The 19,640-nt window shown below is 43.5% G+C and overlaps 1 protein-coding gene across 1 annotated transcript in view; it reads right to left on the bottom strand.

The window, feature by feature from the left end:
• IFT74 (intraflagellar transport 74) overlaps positions 1-19,640 on the bottom strand; it is a 496,520-nt gene that overhangs the window by 118,338 nt on the left and 358,542 nt on the right. The window contains exon 13 of the mRNA XM_086962124.1: positions 9,837-9,916. Coding sequence (XP_086818250.1) covers positions 9,837-9,916 — 80 coding nt within the window. The remainder of the gene's footprint in view (positions 1-9,836; positions 9,917-19,640) is intronic.

Raw genomic sequence — 19,640 nt, 5'->3', positions numbered from 1 at the left:
ATCCTTGTGCACACGTGGCAAAGCTGCACATGTCAGTACCTGCTTAGGTCAGCATTCGATGTTCTCCCACTCTCGAAGTGCAAAGGTGAATACCTCTGCATATCCTCGGCTGTTTTCCCAAATGCTTCCAAAACATTCAACGGCAGGGCTCCCGCTCTAACAGTGGCATAAACCCAGGCAAATCCTCCTTAGCAGATGAAAGGCAGCCAGCGGCCATCCAATATTATATTTTCCAAAAGAGCCTTGACGTAGAAGGACGCCCAGCCAGGCGGGTCAGGGCTGTCACCGCTTAATACAGCACCAGAAAACTCACACACTTTCCACCATGTGAGAAACAAGCCCTCCAATTGAGAGTGGGTAAAAGTAGATTTTTATTGTGGCATTTAGCCCAGCAGCATAGCATGACACGTTTCGACCCAGCCTGGTCTTAATTATATGCACAATGCGAATAGCAGTTTCTTCTGGTTTTTAAATGTCCTGCAACTTCAAACAGTGAGAAAGGACTCATATTGCCAATCAGCACTTTCAAGGACTTCAATGTCCATAATGCTTTGCAATTGTAGAAAAGATTTCATTGCAGCCTTCCTTGTAGTACACAATCCATAAATGCCTTGTTTGCAAATATGATAAAACAATGCCCTCTTTTTGCCTCATATAGAGTACATTCCGTGTAGGGCTGAGAGGCATTGATGGATAGTGTACTACAAGGAAGGAAGCAATGATACCTTTTCTACGATTGCAAAGCATCCCACCATGATGGAGGTTGTTGTATGAATTATTTGGAAGGGTGTGGCATGACCCGCTTGCCTCTGGATGGATCAACACATTTTCCTGACATTTTCAATATCGGAGGTGAGAAAGGGAGACAAGCGGGTATGTACCTTGTCTTGGTCAGATCCGGATTCCCTGCATTCACAATCTAATTTTCACGGCAGCAACAATGGTATGCATTTGCTTCACGAGTCCTATTGAATTGAACATGTTATGCTTGTGCAAGTAAAATTTTGAATTGGCACTGTAGTAAAGTACTTGTGGCTTGTGAAGCTGACTTACCTGTAATCAAGGCAGCTATGTCGAATCACAACAGTGTTGAATATTGCTTGCGAGTAGCCACTATAATTTGTGAATAAAATGCTGCAGTTTACCCGGAACTAGGCTTTGGCGTCTTTCTCTTTTGTTGGATATATATGTGAATATATTTTTGCACAACAGCCTTGCACACCAAATACAAGGCTTATGACATCAATTTTAATAAAAACATATGCAATTATAAATCTTGTAAATTATCCTACAGATTACCCTTACCAGCAAATACTCCTTATTAGTGCCCACTAAAAGGCCTTCCCGAGCCAAAGACAAAATAAAGGATCCATCTTATGGACTCCACAGCAGGGTACAAATGTGTCCCAATGCCTAGCTTAAATGGACGTTGTGGGAATATACCTGGTGGCAAGGATGACGTCCCCCACTTTGGGTAGCAGATTAAATGCAGTTAATTGCTGCCAATCAGCCTCCACGCATGGAGGTGTAGATTGCACAGGGCCAGGTGAAGGACCCAGCTCTATTGCTGCTAGAGAAAAACCTTCCTAAGTGGCAGCCTGATTGGAGGGCAGATGCTCATAGCTCAGAAGTTCCAGAACCAACACTCTCCAGACCGTATCCGGAGTCCCTAGACTTGGGCCAGGGGGGTCATGAACATTTTCAGAACTCAATGAAGGAGAGTCAGGGTGGAAAGGCATATAAAGATTCTCTTGTTACACTCCAGCTGGAATGCATCTACTAGTGACTCTCTTCGTGGAAGATCCAAAATGCGAAAACTTTGGCACTGCACGTTCTAAATGCTAGTGAAAATAAATAGCCAGGGTTTTTTCCCCACTGTTGAAAAGATGCCCTGCGCCACATCGGGATGTAGATGTCATTCGTAATAAGGCAGATGCCATTGGATGAGCTGATCCCCACTCACAGTCAAGGAGCCCATTAGGTGGTTCACAAGCAGGGAAATGCCCTGACACTCCAGCCAACTTCAGAGGTGCAGAGACTCCTGGAATAGGACTGTGCTCAACCATGCTTGTTGCATATGGCGGTGTTGTTTTCTGTAAGAACTTGCACCAGCCTCTCCCTGATGGATGGCAGGAAGGCCTTCAATACCACAAGAGTGGGCGGCTACACCAATAGATTGAAATGAAGCCAGATTTCTTCCAAAGACCAGAGTAGTCTGAATCCCCATCTGTCCAGATGACCCGCCCAATGTAGCAGTGAAGCATGTGTCACCACCGTCAGTTCTGGGTGGGGAATGGAGAGGTGCTTGCCTCTGGCCCAATTGAGTTCGTGCAGCCACCACTGCTGATCATGTGCAGTCTCCTCCAAAATAAGAATGGCATCCAATAAGTTTCCATGGTACTGGGCCCACAAGAACCTCAGATTTCACTGCAGAGCCCACATATGCCACTAGGCGAGTTCACAAAGGAGAATTTAGATCAAGCATATTTTGTATGTATATCAGGTAGACGCAGCAAATTCTCAGTCAAAAATTAATTATATGACTACTGCTTACATACAAATATTATCATACCTTAACAGGCAAACCAAGTGGTGCATTATTGCACAATATTAACCCAAAACCATAAAGTGTTTTAGAAGGACCATTTATTGGAAAATTATGTTATCACCGAACAAACAAACCTATGAATTGTGTTTGCAATGTCACACACTTCCAGTAAATAACGATGAAGCAAATCCCATAGCCACATGATGTCATTCTTCATGTTAATGGTGAGGTGATATGTGGCATCTTCAATAATCTCATTGATGATGTCATCATGAAATTATGTGTGTGGTCATGAGCAGTGCATTGAGGGTGAGTTATGACTGTGTTACTCAAAATAATTTGCACTTATGTGCCCGTTTTCGCTTTTTATGTCAAAGCCAAATTATCCTTCCAGGTGAAGCTTTTTGATGGATTTTTAAATACTTTTTAAACAATGTTTTTATCTTCTATTTTATTCTATGTAGCACTTATATAGTGCATAGCTACCCTTAGGCCTCCCAGCGCTGATAGTGTGGCACAGGCAGATAGAGGAACCTAGAGTGAGCTAATCTGGAAGAGCCAGGACGTTAATGATTTGCAAAGGGGAATTCCTTATTTCACATTCAATGAGTAGGGAAGACTATTCCAAAGTTTAACCGCATTATAAACAAAGGAGCGACCACCCTAATTTGCCCTTCGAACTAAGGGCCAGTGACCAGATGTGCATTGGAAGAGTGCAGAGTTCTGCCAGGGAAGTAGGGCGATACCAAGGGATGAATGATTGAAGACCATTTACGCGGAGTGCCCTATGGATGCTACAAAGTGATTTACATTTGATTTTCTCAGCCACTGGAAGCCAACGAAGGGTGCTCAAGGCTGGTTGGGCAGACTGATGTTTTGGAAGGTTGTACAAAATCCAGGCAGCCTAATTCTGTAAAACATTTTTAAAGTTTTGAAAATGTATTTATAAAACATAGATTAATTTCTAAATCTATTTTATATCTATGGATTTGGCAAAGAACCTTGGGGACATCTGAAATGGGGGCAAGAATCCCCTCTAAGGTGGATAGCTTGGATAGCATGATACAGAGGTTTCAGCCATTGGATATGCCTTCTCTTAGAGCAATCCTTGTGGCTAATAAGTCTGGATCCCCTTTGGATCCTTGTCCCCTGACATTACTTGGAGGCTCTTCCATTCCGGCTTGAAGCAGCTTTCAAAATTAATGAATTCATCATTGTCGGAGGGTATTGTTCCTAAAGCTTGGAAAAAGGCGCTGGTCACCCCTTTGTTGAAAAAACCCTGTATGGATCCTCTTATTTGGTACAATTACAGACATATATCTTTGCTACCTGTTTTGCCAAATTGTTGGAGAAACATGTGAGCCAACACCTCACAGCTTACTCGGAACTCAATGGCCTGCTCCACTCTCGCAACCTGGGTTTCGGTCAGGCCATAGCAAAGAATCGGCTCTTCTCAGTGTAAATGAGTTCCTGAGGTTTCTTCTGGATAAGCTAGAGAGCTTGGGAGTACACGATTTGGCTTTGTCCTAGCAACAATCTCTTTTCCCGGACCACACCTTCCAGGTGTATACTAACCAACATAGGTCAAAATTCCACCCTCTAGTTTCAGGCGTGCCGCAGAGATCCACTTTGAGGCCTTAACTCTTCAACCCATATATACGTCCATTAGCTAAGATAGTGGAAAATTGTGGGCTCACACTCTTCTCTTATGCAGATGATACACAAATTCTTTGTCAGCCAAGGACAACCGGAATGTGAAGGCCCTCAACTCTTGCCACTCCCAAATTTCACAATGGATGGTAGCCAACTCACTGAAACTGAATGTAGAGAAGAGGAAGGTCTTAGTGAAGGGCAACCCCCCCAATCTTTCGGGATCCCATATGTGGCCTACAAATATGGGCAATCCCCCCAGTTCAGTGCCAGTCGTAAAGAATCTGGGAGTCTGGTTGGATGACAAACTCACCATGAGCCTTCAAATTAATAGGGTAGCTGCTGCCTGGTTTGGCATCCTGAAATGGCTCAGGAAGGTCCTTTACTGCTTCCCCACCTCTGCCCAAAGAACCGTAATTCAGGCCCGAGTCATTTCTAGGCTGGACTATGGGAACATATTGTACTCGCGTGTGGCCAAAACACTGCTTAAATGCCTCTAGATTGTACAAAACACGACTTCTGAGCCACCCTCCCAAACTTGCCTCCACTGCCAATATGCTACGGAATCTGCACTGCCTTCTCATCAAATGGCGAGTGCAATTCAAGGCGCTGTGCTACATGCACAAGTGCCTATCAAACACTGGACCTCTCAATCTCAGATCCTAGGTGTCTTGGTATACACCAGGACGCTTGTTACTTCCCAGCCATCCTAGCCCGGCCGCAATCCCAAAATTAGGAAACCCTGCCAAGGAGGCTGAGCGTTCTCTATCTTGGGACCTAAACCTTGGAACAATGTGCCTTTGCTTTTGACATTTAGAGAATGCCAGGCACTGTCTATGTTTCGCAAATCACTAAAAATGTGGCTGTTTCAACCTCCATTTTTTTCATAAATTTTACACCTCTCTCCAAGACTGGTCTGACCCTATTTTCACACTGAGCTAGCGCTGGGCAACCTTTTTTAGGTAGCCACTGGCTTTACAAAATATGTCGAATAATAATAATAAAAATAATTTGTAGCAACTCACATCTATAGCAATGAGTGAAATAAAGGATACCAAATAAACAGTTCTTTAGAGACTGGGACAACATTCTGCAGTTCTCCCATGCTTGGTTTTAATTGTAGTGCAGACTCCATAACATGAACCTCATCCTCGGGTACATCAGGGGATAATGAAGATGCACAAAGAAATGAACTCCAAGAAAATAAGAAAATGTGGAGCTTTCAGTACCACTCTGTGTTGAAAAAGGCAGCCGTAATACTGCATGGGTCACACCCACTCTCCCTACATCGTTTCGAGAACGAAGGACTCCAAGTAAGACTCTGGCATAGCATTCAAGAATCCTGGTCTGTGCACTAGGGCACTGTCCTACTAAAATTAGTCTGAAACAGGTGTGTTTGCTGGGCAGTGTTAAACGACCACAAGGGGATAAGATGCATTTGAAGTTGCTATAGTTGGACATAGTGTTGGCCAAAAGGCGGGTGGCCATAGGGTGGCTGAGCACAAGGGCCCCTTCAACCTTGCTGAGGTGTAAAGACGTCACTGAAAGGGCACTAGCGGGGGAGGCGCACATGAAACTCAATAAAAGGGATGATAAATTGCTGGATGTCTTAGAAATTTGGGCCACATAGTTAGAAGTCTTGCAGACAGAGAAAAAGGGAGGTAGTGAGCGGCGGCTGCATTTACAGGGTACTGAAAGTTCTGACACACAGAGGCAGCAGTCAGAGGATGATGGGGGAGGAAATGGCCCAACCTTGAGGGTTCTATGGGGTGAAGCTAGGTTATGAGAGGTGGGGCACAAGGGCCTACGTCACATGCACTGGGGGTTCGGATGTTTAAATGGTTGAGGATTAATGACACAAATTGTAAAGCACTAGCTGGGGGAGGGGAAGGGGTTGAGACGGGGTGGTGAGGGCCAAATCCTTGCAGCCTGCTAGAACCAGAGATGAAGTGCACACTTCGCTACTGTAACATGTGATGTATTGTTTTAGTTGGTTCTTGATGGTTGTATTGTAATTGAACTTTGTTGGTATGTATGCCATAGCTAAAACAATTAACTAATAAAAATATTTTTTTTAAATGAAAGATAGTCTGAAACCAGGAAGGGAGCGGCTGCCTGCATGAGCTATTCATCCGGGGGGAGGTTTTTATCACAGAAACCTGTCCAGAGAAGAAGTGCAGCCACCATTACTGTGAGCTTAATTGAAGTGGTTCAGAAAGAAGTCCAAAAGGAAATGTAGTAAGCTAGAAATGTCAGCCTGTCAAAGCACACCTGAAGTAAATCTGAAGGAAGAGCCAAATTAAAATGTGGAAACTGGCAGGATTCTGGAGGTCGAAGCATATTGACCAGTTCTGAAGTTTTCAAGCCTGAAGGACTCGAGCAAGAATCAGCATCTTCAATTCTTTGCATAAGAACGTATTGACATGATGCATTACAAAAATGAGATGGAGGCTCTTCTCACGCATCTCTTTTTGAAACAGAAATAGCTGGTGCAACATGAGACACCACAGTCTTGAGGTGGGACTATCTTTATCGGCCCATTCGAAAACAAGGTTTAGGCTTCCTCCAAGAACTCTTGCACAATATTCTGGAGTTCAGCCCTTTAGAAGCCAAACTCCTGATGGGCCAATTGGGGAAGCGCAGAGCCCCCCAGATTTTCAAACACTAATCTTCAGCGCTCCTGATAAATTGACACCATTTAAGCACAAATGGGAGGAGTAGGTGGGCACATTGGAAGACACAGAGTGGAGAGACGAAAGAATTGCCCCCAGCACCCTTGCCCTCTCGTTATGGCTGAGGCTGATATAAATAAATTCTCTATACACTACATGCTAAACACCCTTCCAGCTTTAGCATGCATGCAAAAATGGAATATACACCCTGAAAACCAGTTCCAGCATGCTTGTTTCCGGTCCAGGGAGGACATGGACAGGCAGTTCGGGTTGGTCTGTTCCCATGAGGAGCAGAGTCAAGACTGATTTGCATATGGCTGGGTCCAAACTGGGGTGGCATAGTGAGCAAAAGATCGATGGATTTAACCCAGATCTCTTGACTGAGGGTGAGTGGTTGAAAAGTGTCAGCACTCTGTCCATCATCTTGTTGTGTTTGCTAGATGCAATATAGCAACATACTGGCAGTCCATCGAACGGGAGCTGTCTGGGGTCCTCGAAACCCCCTCAGGTTGATGACCAGGATTGCTATTCTGGGGATCCTAGAGGATATGGTTGGCAAATCGGGCGAACACACACTAGTGCGTCTGGCCGCATGTTGGGCAAAAAGAGACATTGCACGTTGCTGGAAAAACAAACTTCCGCCTAAGCTGTCAGACTGGCGGCTGGCAACTGACTGGTGCGCCAAGAAGGAAGAACCGATATACAAGGCAAGGGGCTGCCCCCACAAACATGCAAAGATATGGGGAAGCTGGTGGGAGTACTTTGGACTGATTAGGGGAAGCAGGGACTTGTGATGTGCTCGCCGTTGTCAGTCACCCTTGTTGTCTTGCTTAAAGCTTAACATTTATACGGTGCTGGGAAACCATGTGCGTGTGGTCTTGTACTGGCATGGTTTAGATGGCACACAAAACTGAATAAAGCTTGTTATAAAAAATAGAAAAGAGATAAGGGGATGGCCAACGGATATGACACTGAGTGCCTGCTTGTTGGGCATTGGGCATGCTCCTGATAAAAAGGAAAACAAAGAAGAACAAAAGTTTATTACACTGGAGCTAATACTACTAAAGAAGTTTGTATTTACAGGCTAAGAATCAAGTATACCCAGGAAATATGCATTGTGGATGTAACATCTGTTACAATAGGCTACCGATCTACTGATGAGAAGGATCTCTGCAGAATAGAAGGGGTCACTGGCATTATGGAAAAGATTTGCCAATCAAGAAGAATACCCATCTGACTATATGTTTACATGAGTAATCAGGATTCTGTAGGGTAAGAATATGTGTAAATATCAGAGCAAGTGGTAAATGAAAAAGCAAAGCGAATCTCTAAACAATGGAATTCTGATTGATCCAGTGATAATTTTCTGGTCACAAACATCACACTATTTGGGCTATCAGTTCAGTTTTGCAAGAATCTCCAGGGTGATAAGTGCACCGTAAGAATAAGCATAATATAACATGACATAAGACCATGGAAACAAAACAGTCAAGGATAGCCTGTCTGTGAGTGGGGTGGTACAAAATCCATGCAAGGGTGGTTGGTTGTATTTAGCCAACTCTTGCATTGTAAGAACGTAGCATGGATAGATTATTCGGTTGCATGGTAACAGGCTTGTGTAATCTTGCGGGAGTGCAAGGTTGTTTTGCTTTATTTTTAATACCGAAAGTTGCAGCTGGAAATCACAAATCTAGTAATCAAGAAATTCAATCTGCTTTCAAAAAGCAACTTCTTTTATATATCTTAGCAGAAAATCAGCCTCAAGTGCTATAAGGAAAAGATGTCGAGGTGTTACCTACCTATCAAAGAAACAGGTGTGGGCTGTAAAGTTCTATGTTGGCTGTACCATTGTTTTCTGTTTGGAATGCATTGCTCGAACAGAGGAATTGGATAAAAGTGGGCTGTTATCTATTATTACTGAACTTGAGACAGATTTTCTACCATTTTGAGTGCTCTGATTTCCTTGCTTACATATTCAGTCCTTCCGTTATGGGAGACATAGTAGGGTTGTTTTGATAACCAACCCTCTTTTCCTTAGAGCACCACTTATATATAGTTGTGATTTCTAAATTCCCCATATATATTGCTGAGTGACTTCTGTTGTTCCTCGTGACCTGGCCACCATAGAATTTACAAATCTCTTATGTACGGTTATTGTCAGTACAATGCCCAAATTAAATCACAGTTTTGTATCACTACCAACCCAAACCCAAGAGCTATCTCTTAACATAATAGAGGTTATAGCGTAAAAGCCAATTCTGAACATTTGAAAGTCATAACACTTAAATAAGAATTGCTATTCCTTCCAGAAAATGATGATATGGAAACTATTGTTCAAGCCCTTGTACTCATGCACCTCAATGGTAGCAATACCATTCTCCAGGCCTCCCACACTCCATACTTGGTCCGCCTAAGGGCATCTCACTTGATGCAAAATTTCTCATTCAGGGTTAGAAGAAATATAAATAGTCATTCCTATCCTGATGGAACTCCACTGGCTCGCATGATCTTCAAAATGATCTGCATCATTTACAAAGCTAACACAACCAGTTCCACAGCATAACTTGATGACAAAGTCCCCATCTTGAGAGGCTTTTGGCACACTGCCTCACCATATTAGAGGCAAAGATGTGCAGAACTATACAACAAGCCCTTCTCATCTATGCACCCAGGAACTGGAACAGTAGTTCTATATCTATCAGGACTTCCCCAAACCCAGTTCCAATTTAGGAAATACCTAAAGACAGTCCTCTTTAAAGAACACTACATCAATTCATGATATAGTAACAGTCTACTAGCTACCTCTCCATTCACTCCTATCTTTGACTTTGACAATATACAGTGCTTTGCAGCCTTTTGGCTGGGTTTTTGCTACACAAATACAACATACATACACATACACAGTAACATTTCTATCTTAAGACATTAAAATACCTCAATCAGGTCAGCTTTTAATAAGATAATACCTTGGTGCTCCTCAAGGTCCATGTCTAGACGTCTTATTTCTTCATTAACCTGGTTAATTTTCTCTTTGATATCCGTTAACCTACAAACAAACGTAACACACGTTACACTCAGAAGATTTAGATTCAAATCCATACCTCCAATATGCCAAACAGGCTAAACTTGGAGGCAGAGGCCGACAGATTTAGGGAAACTGCTGTATATAAAGTAAGCTCTGACCAGGGAAACTTGATGGGACGACAATAAAGGTGAAAAAGGGTGCACTTAACAGTGGGTGTAAACTATCCAAATCCCCACTACGCACTTTCACATCAAATGAAAATCTTTATTACAGTAATAAAGCATTGGAATAACCCCCCCATAGCAACAGTAGGCCTCTACAAACTAGTCAAAATAATGCTTCTCCTACACTTTACGTACCTTTTAGAACATCTCATTTGCCTGCATTAAATTAAGGTAATAGGAAACTGGATTTGTGCATATGTTCATTTGTGTGTGGATAACCAGGAAGTTTGCTAAGATATATAAAGTTTCCCTTCTAAAAGGTGGCTGGCATTACTGGTCTGCTTGGAGTAGACTGCTGCTGTTATTAATTTTTCCACAAGATATAGAGAATATCTTCCTTTTAAGTCTGCTAATCCCAAAAAGGTTTGCTGTGAGCTGCTTCAAACACTATTTAGCCCCTCACGACTTATGTAACACTTGGGCACAAAGCTGGTTTGATTAGGTTTCAGCAACTATCTCAAAGCATATAATCAGGATTTAGTTATTGGGTTTCCGCAGAACTGAGCTTTTCAAAAACTTACATGCCCATGACTTTGTAGATCAGGTGATGCTGGAAGGTAAAGGAGATCTTATACCCAATTATCTTGTTCTAGAAAAAGTGAAGGGTCTGAAGGCCCCTATAAGTTTCATCGTTCTCTGGGCCCTCTCCTGCTGGCGAACAGTCCATGCTCAGAAGTGGGAGAAACAGGTTGAATGTCTTTACAAAGCATGCTATTGCCAAGAATGCCTTTTCCACATATATAATACAATGTGTTGCATTGTGGCCCTTTACCACGCATTTTTGTGGTATTATATTATTACCAGGATACTCTTGAGTAATAGAGCGCGTAATAAAAGGTTTTATAACATAACATAACATATAACATAACATATATGTGTTTGAGTGTGTGTGTGTATGTATATATATATACTTATAATATATATATACATGTGTGGGTAAACACATATATATATATATATATATACATACACACACATAATATATATATATATATATATATATATATATATATATATATATATATATATATATATGTGAAGAAATCCCCGCCTGTCAATGGATGACAGGCAGCAGCAGGGTGCAGACCTCGCAGCGCCACAGCAGACAGGCAAATGAAGCTCTCCAATAATCCAACTCGAGTGAGTAGCAGGTTTCAAAACATTTATTGAGGGGTAACGCGTTTCACTCCACTAGGGAGCTTGATCACACAAAGGCACTCATAAAAGTGGGGATATATATACAACAAGTGGGAGGGGCTTGATTGGGGAGAAAAAACGCCCAAAAATAAAAAAAACAGGAAAGTAAATAAAGCAACAGTGTCTACATTAATCCAACATGTAAAGCACACATGGGAAACAGCATGTACCACATGGAAAATTACATATTAAAAATAACACAATGCAATGCGATAAGAAAGCAAATCTGGGAAATATTCAAGCAGATCAAGAGTAAAGCAGCGCTGCATGGTTCATGAAGGTTGCGAATGAGTAGCATGTAAAATAACATGGGAAGTCACGACAAAGTGCCATAATCACTATTTACATGGAAACAAAATTTAGCAACCAAAGGGTCAAAGAGCGCGCTGAAAGCAATTACGGCATAGTGCCTGAGTCAAAAATCTGCACATTAGAGTAATTAAAACAAAGGCAATATATCAAAGAGCATATTAGTGAAAAATAAGCGTGGCATAACATAGCAAGCTGGAAGAGACATGTGAGCTCAAATAAGGGTAAGGGAGGAGAATACAAAGTGCTAGAAAATAATTATGAGAAAAGAGTGAAAAATATATTAGAGAGCCCAACCACAGATGTGAGAAGTTAAAAGTGAGAGGAGAGGGAAAGTAACAGAACAATAAAAGAGTAAGACAGCGGCAGCACGAGAAAATAGTAGAAAACATGGCAACAAATCCTATTCAAGTTACAGAAATAACAAGAGTCATGATTCTAAGGTTACGCCATGCATAGCATGTGGCAAATGAGCCAGCAGTCAAACAAAGAGCCTAAACTGAGCGAGAGAGAGGAAAAGACTGGAGCAAGGAATAGAATAATTATGACCAGACCCCCTAACTAAGGACAGAAGGAAGCATTATAAGAAGCTTTTCAAATCTTCAGTCAAGTTAAGACCATTAGGGGCTTTGGTGTCGAGGGACAAAATCAACTGGGTTTCACGCTGCCTGAGTATTTTTTCACGGTCACCTCCACGGCTGGGTGGAGGTACTGAACAGAGAACCGTGTATTGGAGGTCTTTAAGCATCTTGTTGTGGACCAACCCAAAGTGTCGAGCAACCGGATAGTTGCTATCGCTATTTACAATGGCCCTTATGTGCTGCAAAATTCTCTGATGCACTGGTAGTTTGGTGCTGCCAATGTATTCTAGGTTGCATGTGCACTTAAGTTTGTAAACCACAAACTCTGATCTGCAAGTGAGGTATTCCTTGATGGGAATAGGAGTGTCACAAAAAGCAGTCACATAATGGGTAGCGTTAGTAGCAAAATTGCAAGCACGGCAGGAGGTGCATTTATAAAAGCCCATTTTGGTGGTTTTGTTAGGTTTAGGAGGATTTTCAGGTGCAATTCTATCGAGTGCATCGCGCATGGACGGTGCACGTCGGAAGGTAATGGTAGGGGTATCATTTAATAGTGGACCGAGTACTGGGTCAGTCAAAATGATAGGCCATTCAGTGCCTATGATGCGTCTGATCTTACGCTCATGTGTGCTAAAAGTAGTTATGAGCCTGACAGTGCATTGTGAATCATCCTGGTTATCATTACTAGTGGTAGTACAATGCTCTCTGGGCTTTAGTAAGGTGGCCCTATCCAGTGATGAGGCTTTAGCCAAAGCTTGATCAAGTATGGCCCTTGAGTAGCCCCTTTGCAGGAAAAGTTGCTTAGATTCCTTAAGGCAAGTAGCAGTCGAATCAGGGTCACTGCAAACTCTGCGAATGCGAATGAATTCGCCAAAAGGGATACTGCGGATAGTATGGGCAGGATGAGAGCTTTGTGCGTGCAGGATGGAATTTCCCGCCGTACTTTTTCGATGCAGTCTGGACATGAGGGTATTGTCCCTGATGAACAGTTGTACATCCAAAAATTCAGCTTCAGTGCTGCTGAGGTTAGCAGTAAATTTCAGGTTCAGGCTATTGTTGTTGCAATCTGATACAAATGAGAGGGCTTGGTCTTGAGTGCCCTTCCAGATGATACAGATGTCGTCTATGTAGCGCCAGTAATGGGCGATACAAGGCGACCAGTGAGCATGTGTGACCCTGAGCTCGTGCTCCTCCCACCAACCAACATGCAAACATGAGTAGCTGGGAGAGAAACACGAGCCCATAGCCACACCGCGTAATTGCTGGTAAATGTTATTCCTGAAGCGGAAATAGTTGGAGGTCAGGCACAATTTGATCATAGCAATAAGCATGGAATTGTGTTCTCTGAAACAAATGGCACGTGAGTTTAAAAAATATTGACATGCATTCACACCATGCTGATGGTTTATAGAAGTGTAAAGGGATTCAATATCAAGAATCAAAAACAAATAGTCATTGCACCACACAATATCCTCAATCTTGGTCAAAAAGTCAGTGGTATCTTTGAGGAAAGAAGGAAGATTCGCCACATGGGGCTGGAGAAAGAAATCAACGTATTTGGAGATATTTTCCGTCATACTTCCAATAGCTGATATTATAGGTCGACCTGGTGTAGGGGTAAAAAGTTTGTGTACTTTGGGAAGAAAGTACAAGTGCGGAGTCACAGGATGATCCTTGGAGAGGAAGTTGCACTCATCCTTAGTTAGAAGACTCAGTCTTTTCCATGAAGTTAATTGTTTGCGTATCAGGTTATGATTCTGGACCATCGCAAACTGAGATGAGAGGGTGTAGCAAGTAATGTCAGACAGATGTCTTTCAGCTTCCAGGATGTAGTCCGAGGTTTTCCATAGAACAGTGTTGCCCCCCTTGTCAGCATTTTTTATGACGATATTGTTGTCGGACTGTAATTTGCTTATGAGTAGATTATACTGCCGGTCATTGTACTTGAGTTTTTTCCGTTGTGTCATGATGGACCTGTTGAGAGCCTTTAGTTCGATAATGACACGGTCGCTGAAAATATCCACTGCATCACGGGGCATTAAAGGAAAGAAGGTTGACTTGGGTCTGAAGGATGTAGTTGCTGACTTGTTGACATTAAACACTTGACTGACAGTGGGCGTAGTTTGTGAACTGCCTTCAAATGCGAGGTCGTACAGGTCTTGTAAACCAGCATTGTCGTTGACTTGGAGGTTGGTTTCCATGTTAGAAGGATTAGCTACAGCCCCACTTTGTTTACGTTTGGACTCTAATTTGAAATACTTGATGAGTTTGATTTTTCTGACAAATTTATACAGATCGATCCTAGTTTGATTGTAGGAGAAATTGTTGGGAGGGCAATAGGAGAGACCAAGGGACAGAAGTTGTTCCTCTGCTTTAGTGAGGATGGTGTCAGATAGGTTAATGACAGTATTATCAACAGTACCAATTATCTGCGCCAGTTCTTGTTTGTTTTTACCTGCGAGGTATTTCTTTTTGTGGTGCTTACGCCTTGAGCGCCTGCGCTGGCTGGCTGATTGCCGGCTTGGGTTGGAGGATTCCGGGAGCGCAGGGAGTAGCGCCGGTCCTCGTTTACAAAACCCAATTCCTCCACTACGGTGTAATTGATGTCTGGGTCTAGGGCTGCAGATGTAGAAGTACCTTCGTCTTCGCTGTTTGATGTTAAGGAGTTGATTGATATGGTGTCACTGTTATCTATTGGAACGCCAGAGCTTTGATTGGTTGTGGCCGTTTTGTTGCTTGGTATTTTGCCACTTTTGGATAGTGCTTTGCGCTTCAAATTGTCATATTTCCTTGAGAAGGTAAAAATCCTTCCAGTGGCGTAGTCGTTCTTATCTCTCGCAAATTTAGTTACCTTGCGCTCTATAATGCTGTCTTCCAATTTTTTAGTACGGATGTCGATCTCCGCTTTGCTTTTCGCGATGAAATCCGTTTCACCAGTGGCCTCCAACAGTGCAAGTGTTTTATCAATTTCGACTAACAGTTTGTCGCGATCTGATTCAGCATATTTTATCAGAATATTCACCATATTCATGGAGCTTTGCAAGCTGTTGTCTGCCCATTCCTGTAACATCTGAGGGTCAGGATTTTCATAAGTTGGTACTGTGAGGATTCTTAAGCCCCTGGGAACCCTATTAGCATCCCGATATTTTTCTAAGGATTTTTTCTCCCACCATTTGGCGAGTTCACTTCTCAGTAGCTTTTCCAGACTCTTCAGCAGAGTCTTAGCATCATTGTTGGCTGTAGTTGGTGTTGCCGCATTGGTTTTGGTAATATTAGTTGAGAGGCTTTCAAATCGTGCCTCAGCAGTTGCTTCCCTCGTTTTGAGTGCGTCACTCGATAGCATAGTAATTTGGTAAAATACACAGTCACGTTTTGTTGGAGGGGCTGAAATTACAGCCCGATCCTGCTTAAGGAAAATAGAGCGCACTGTCTGTTACGTTTGTGACAAATCCCACGCCCCGCATGTAATGGACAAGAGGTAATTGACAGACAAGCAGCAACACGCCAGTGACGGTCTGCAGGAATCGGCGCCTCGTGGTCCAGCCGAGAAAATCAATCAGCTGAACACACAAGCACCACGCCTGATCAGACACACTCACCTCGTAGAAGCCGACGATGTTAGCTGTCAGAGCCGTGTAGTCCAGCGGGGGGGCACAGCAGAGCTGATTCTTTGAATCCAAGGAGAAATACGTTCCAGGCGAACGCAGGCAGCCGCGCCAGAGCTGTGCCTCAGTCAGCGGGAGGGTCCACAAGCCAGAAGCAGCTAATTCCGGCAAACAGATGTGAAGAAATCCCCGCCTGTCAATGGATGACAGGCAGCAGCAGGGTGCAGACCTCGCAGCGCCACAGCAGACAGGCAAATGAAGCTCTCCAATAATCCAACTCGAGTGAGTAGCAGGTTTCAAAACATTTATTGAGGGGTAACGCGTTTCACTCCACTAGGGAGCTTGATCACACAAAGGCACTCATAAAAGTGGGGATATATATACAACAAGTGGGAGGGGCTTGATTGGGGAGAAAAAACGCCCAAAAATAAAAAAAACAGGAAAGTAAATAAAGCAACAGTGTCTACATTAATCCAACATGTAAAGCACACATGGGAAACAGCATGTACCACATGGAAAATTACATATTAAAAATAACACAATGCAATGCGATAAGAAAGCAAATCTGGGAAATATTCAAGCAGATCAAGAGTAAAGCAGCGCTGCATGGTTCATGAAGGTTGCGAATGAGTAGCATGTAAAATAACATGGGAAGTCACGACAAAGTGCCATAATCACTATTTACATGGAAACAAAATTTAGCAACCAAAGGGTCAAAGAGCGCGCTGAATATATATATATATATATATATATATATATATATATATATATATATATATATATATATATATATATATACATATATATATATATATATATATATATATATATTACCTACTGGCGTTCGCCAGTAGGTATATATAGTTAGAATTTTTTCCCTATGGGACTTTTGAAAATTCTATGTCTAATAACTTTGGCGTTTGTGGATGGAATCGGCTGAAATTTTCAGGAAAATGGCACATTTTGTTTCTGAGCAGCCCCTGAAAATTTGGTGGGGTTTCGTCAAGGGGGGGCTGAGAAAAAAGGGGGGTCCCAAAACGCGTTTTTTGCATTGAGTTTTCCATAGGGCGGTTGGACTCACTTTTAGCTCGAACGGCTGAATGGATTTGCACGAAACTTGGCAAAATTGTAGGGACTGTTAGCCCGATGTGCCTTTGCTAGGTCTCAATATATGTGCTCCAGTAGTTTTTGAGAAATTAACGTTCAAACCAAGATATATATCTGTAACAGCGCTCTGGGCAGCGATCCGTTCCGCTTACTTTTCGCTTATCGGAACTTTGCGCGCAGAAAGCTGATTGGCTCTCCGGTGTCTGTCAACATTCTAAACAGTCCGGAGCGGACGCCATCTTGTCTCTCGGTAGGATCGAGAGAGAAGAAGAGGTGGAAAACGAAGGGGGAATTTAATGAAAGGGGGCAAGGTATCCCCCTCTTGACCTCCTAGGAATGTTGTTGGGGTTATTAAAGGGTCCCGTGGGGAAAATAAAAAAAAAATGATTTTTCACGGTAGAAGCGCGGCCGCGAACTGGTAGCGAAACGGGAATTCGCCATTTTGTGCTTCGTAAATTAAATTACTAGTTATAAGTGGGTACGGGAGACGTATCCTAATCCCCTATGTTTCCTGAGGGTGGGTGAGGAGGCTGATATATGTTGATACATCTCTTCCAGCGGCTGTGCGTGAGCTTTTTTTTTTTTTTTGCTGCGTGACAGTCCGGAGCGGCCGCCATCTTGTCTCTCGGTAGGATCGAGAGAGAAGAAAAGGTGAAAAACTAAGGGGGAATTTAATGAAAGGGGGCAAGGTATCCCCCTCTTGACCCCCTAGGAATGTTGTTGGGGTTATTAAAGGGTCCCGTGGGGAAAATAAAAAAAAAAATGATTTTTCACGGTAGAAGCGCTTCACGGGCCGCGAACTGGGCCGCAAACTGGTAGCGAAACGGGAATTCGCCATTTTGTGCTTCGTTAATTAAAGTACTAGGTATAAGGGGGTGCGGGAGACATATCCTAATCCCCTATGTTTCCTGAGGGTGGCTGAGGAGGCTGATATATGTTGATATATCTCTTCCAGCGGCTGCGCCATCTTGCCTTTTTTCGAATGCCACAATTTTGTCGTGCACGGCAGCCATTTTAGATGCCAGGCTGGTCCCAGGCTATCACCTACCCCTGCGGATGTAGTTTATGGCCCCAGCTGTAGAGAATTCAGACATGCCAATTCTCCTGATTCAGGCGTGTGAGTACTGATTTCAGTGCTAGTCTCCCGCCTCCCGATTTCTGCAAGCAAAAACCCGGGGGCATATTACTAACAACTAGCGATAATTTTTGTCTATAACTTGTTTAGAGACAAAAATTATCGCCGCAGATCGGCGATTTTTATCGCAGATAAACCTTGCTATTATCGCAGAAAAGTCAGCGATATTCATGTATTATCGACCTAATGCTCTTAGCCATGTTATCCACCTCCCATTGGATAACATGGCTAAGAACTGCTCAGGGCAGGTGTTAGATTTTGGAGATATTCGCGCTTAGCGCGAATATCTCCAAAAGTTGGTAATAGAAGGTAGCGATGTTAGGGACTGTTTCCAGTCGCTAACATCTTGGCACGCCACTTTGCATGTCATTAGTGATAAGTATCACTGACATGCAAAGCCGGGCCCAAGATGGTCGCTATCTCCTTTTAGGTGTCACTAACTGGTGTTAGCGACAGCTTGATAATAGGGAAATAATTTTATCTCCGCTTTCATGGTTTTTAAAGCCAAAAAAGCGGAGATAAACCCCCTTGATAATATGCCCCACGATTCCTTGGGGGTTTCAGCTGATAGGGCTTGGTATTGTGTTACATGGTAATTTTTCCATGAAACGTCAGAGGGTCGATGTAGGGGTTCTAGAAGAGGTGATAAACCATTTAAGCCTCATGAACAAGCGCATGGTCTTTTAAAGATTTGTGAAGTACTCGGGGCGGCGGTGTGTGTGTGCCCTCTTTCAGGAGCGGGCGGGGGGGCACTGCCAGCAACTTGCCAGGTCAGGTAGTGTTCAACACGTGCATCACCCTTTCTCTGCCTGCTATTGCGCTCCATGCTTCGGAAAGGTAAGAAAAAGAACGTGCATTTGAGTTTGAAATGTCCGATCCTGCAGCAGCACACTTCCAAAGCCCACACATGACAATAACCCGATTCAAGGCCCCATTCACCCGTTTTTCAAAAAATAGATAACACTCCAACAAAGTAAGGTTATAAAACTTTATTAACTTTTAACGATAATGAACAGAACAAAAACTAAAAACATTTAAACATTTATTAACACAAAAAGCAACAATGGTTAGAAGCTGTCTTTTGTGCGAATAGTCCCAAGGCAGCACAACGTGCAGAGTTCTGGACGGCACCCAGGTGATGTCGCCTGGGTGCCGCACTGGTTTAGGGATCCTACAATGCTGCTCCGAAAATTGGCGTGGGGCGTCCCGGGTGGGGCGGGGGGAGGCCTCGTCAGTAGCGGTCTGTTGTGCGAATAGTCCCAAGGCAGCACAACGTGCAGAGTTCTGGACGGCACCCAGGTGATGTCGCCTGGGTGCCGCACTGGTTTAGGGATCCTACAATGCAGCACAGAAAAACAGCGTGGGGCGTCCCGGGTGGTGCGGGGGGAGGCCTCGTCAGTAGCGGTCTGTGTCCAGTGTCACATGGCTGACACAACATGTACGACAGGCACCCAGGTGATGTCCAGTAAACTGCCGCACTGGTTTTGGTATCCTACAATGCTGCTCCGAAAATTGGCGTGCGGCGGCCCGGGGGGGGGGGGGGAGGCGGCGTGAACGGGCCTCCCCAGGTGGCGGCCATTCAGCTGT

This window comes from Lissotriton vulgaris, chromosome 3_1, assembly GCF_964263255.1.
Source record: "Lissotriton vulgaris chromosome 3_1, aLisVul1.2, whole genome shotgun sequence".
Lineage (NCBI taxonomy): Eukaryota > Metazoa > Chordata > Amphibia > Caudata > Salamandridae > Lissotriton > Lissotriton vulgaris.
This window is presented reverse-complemented; position numbering and strand designations above follow the sequence as displayed.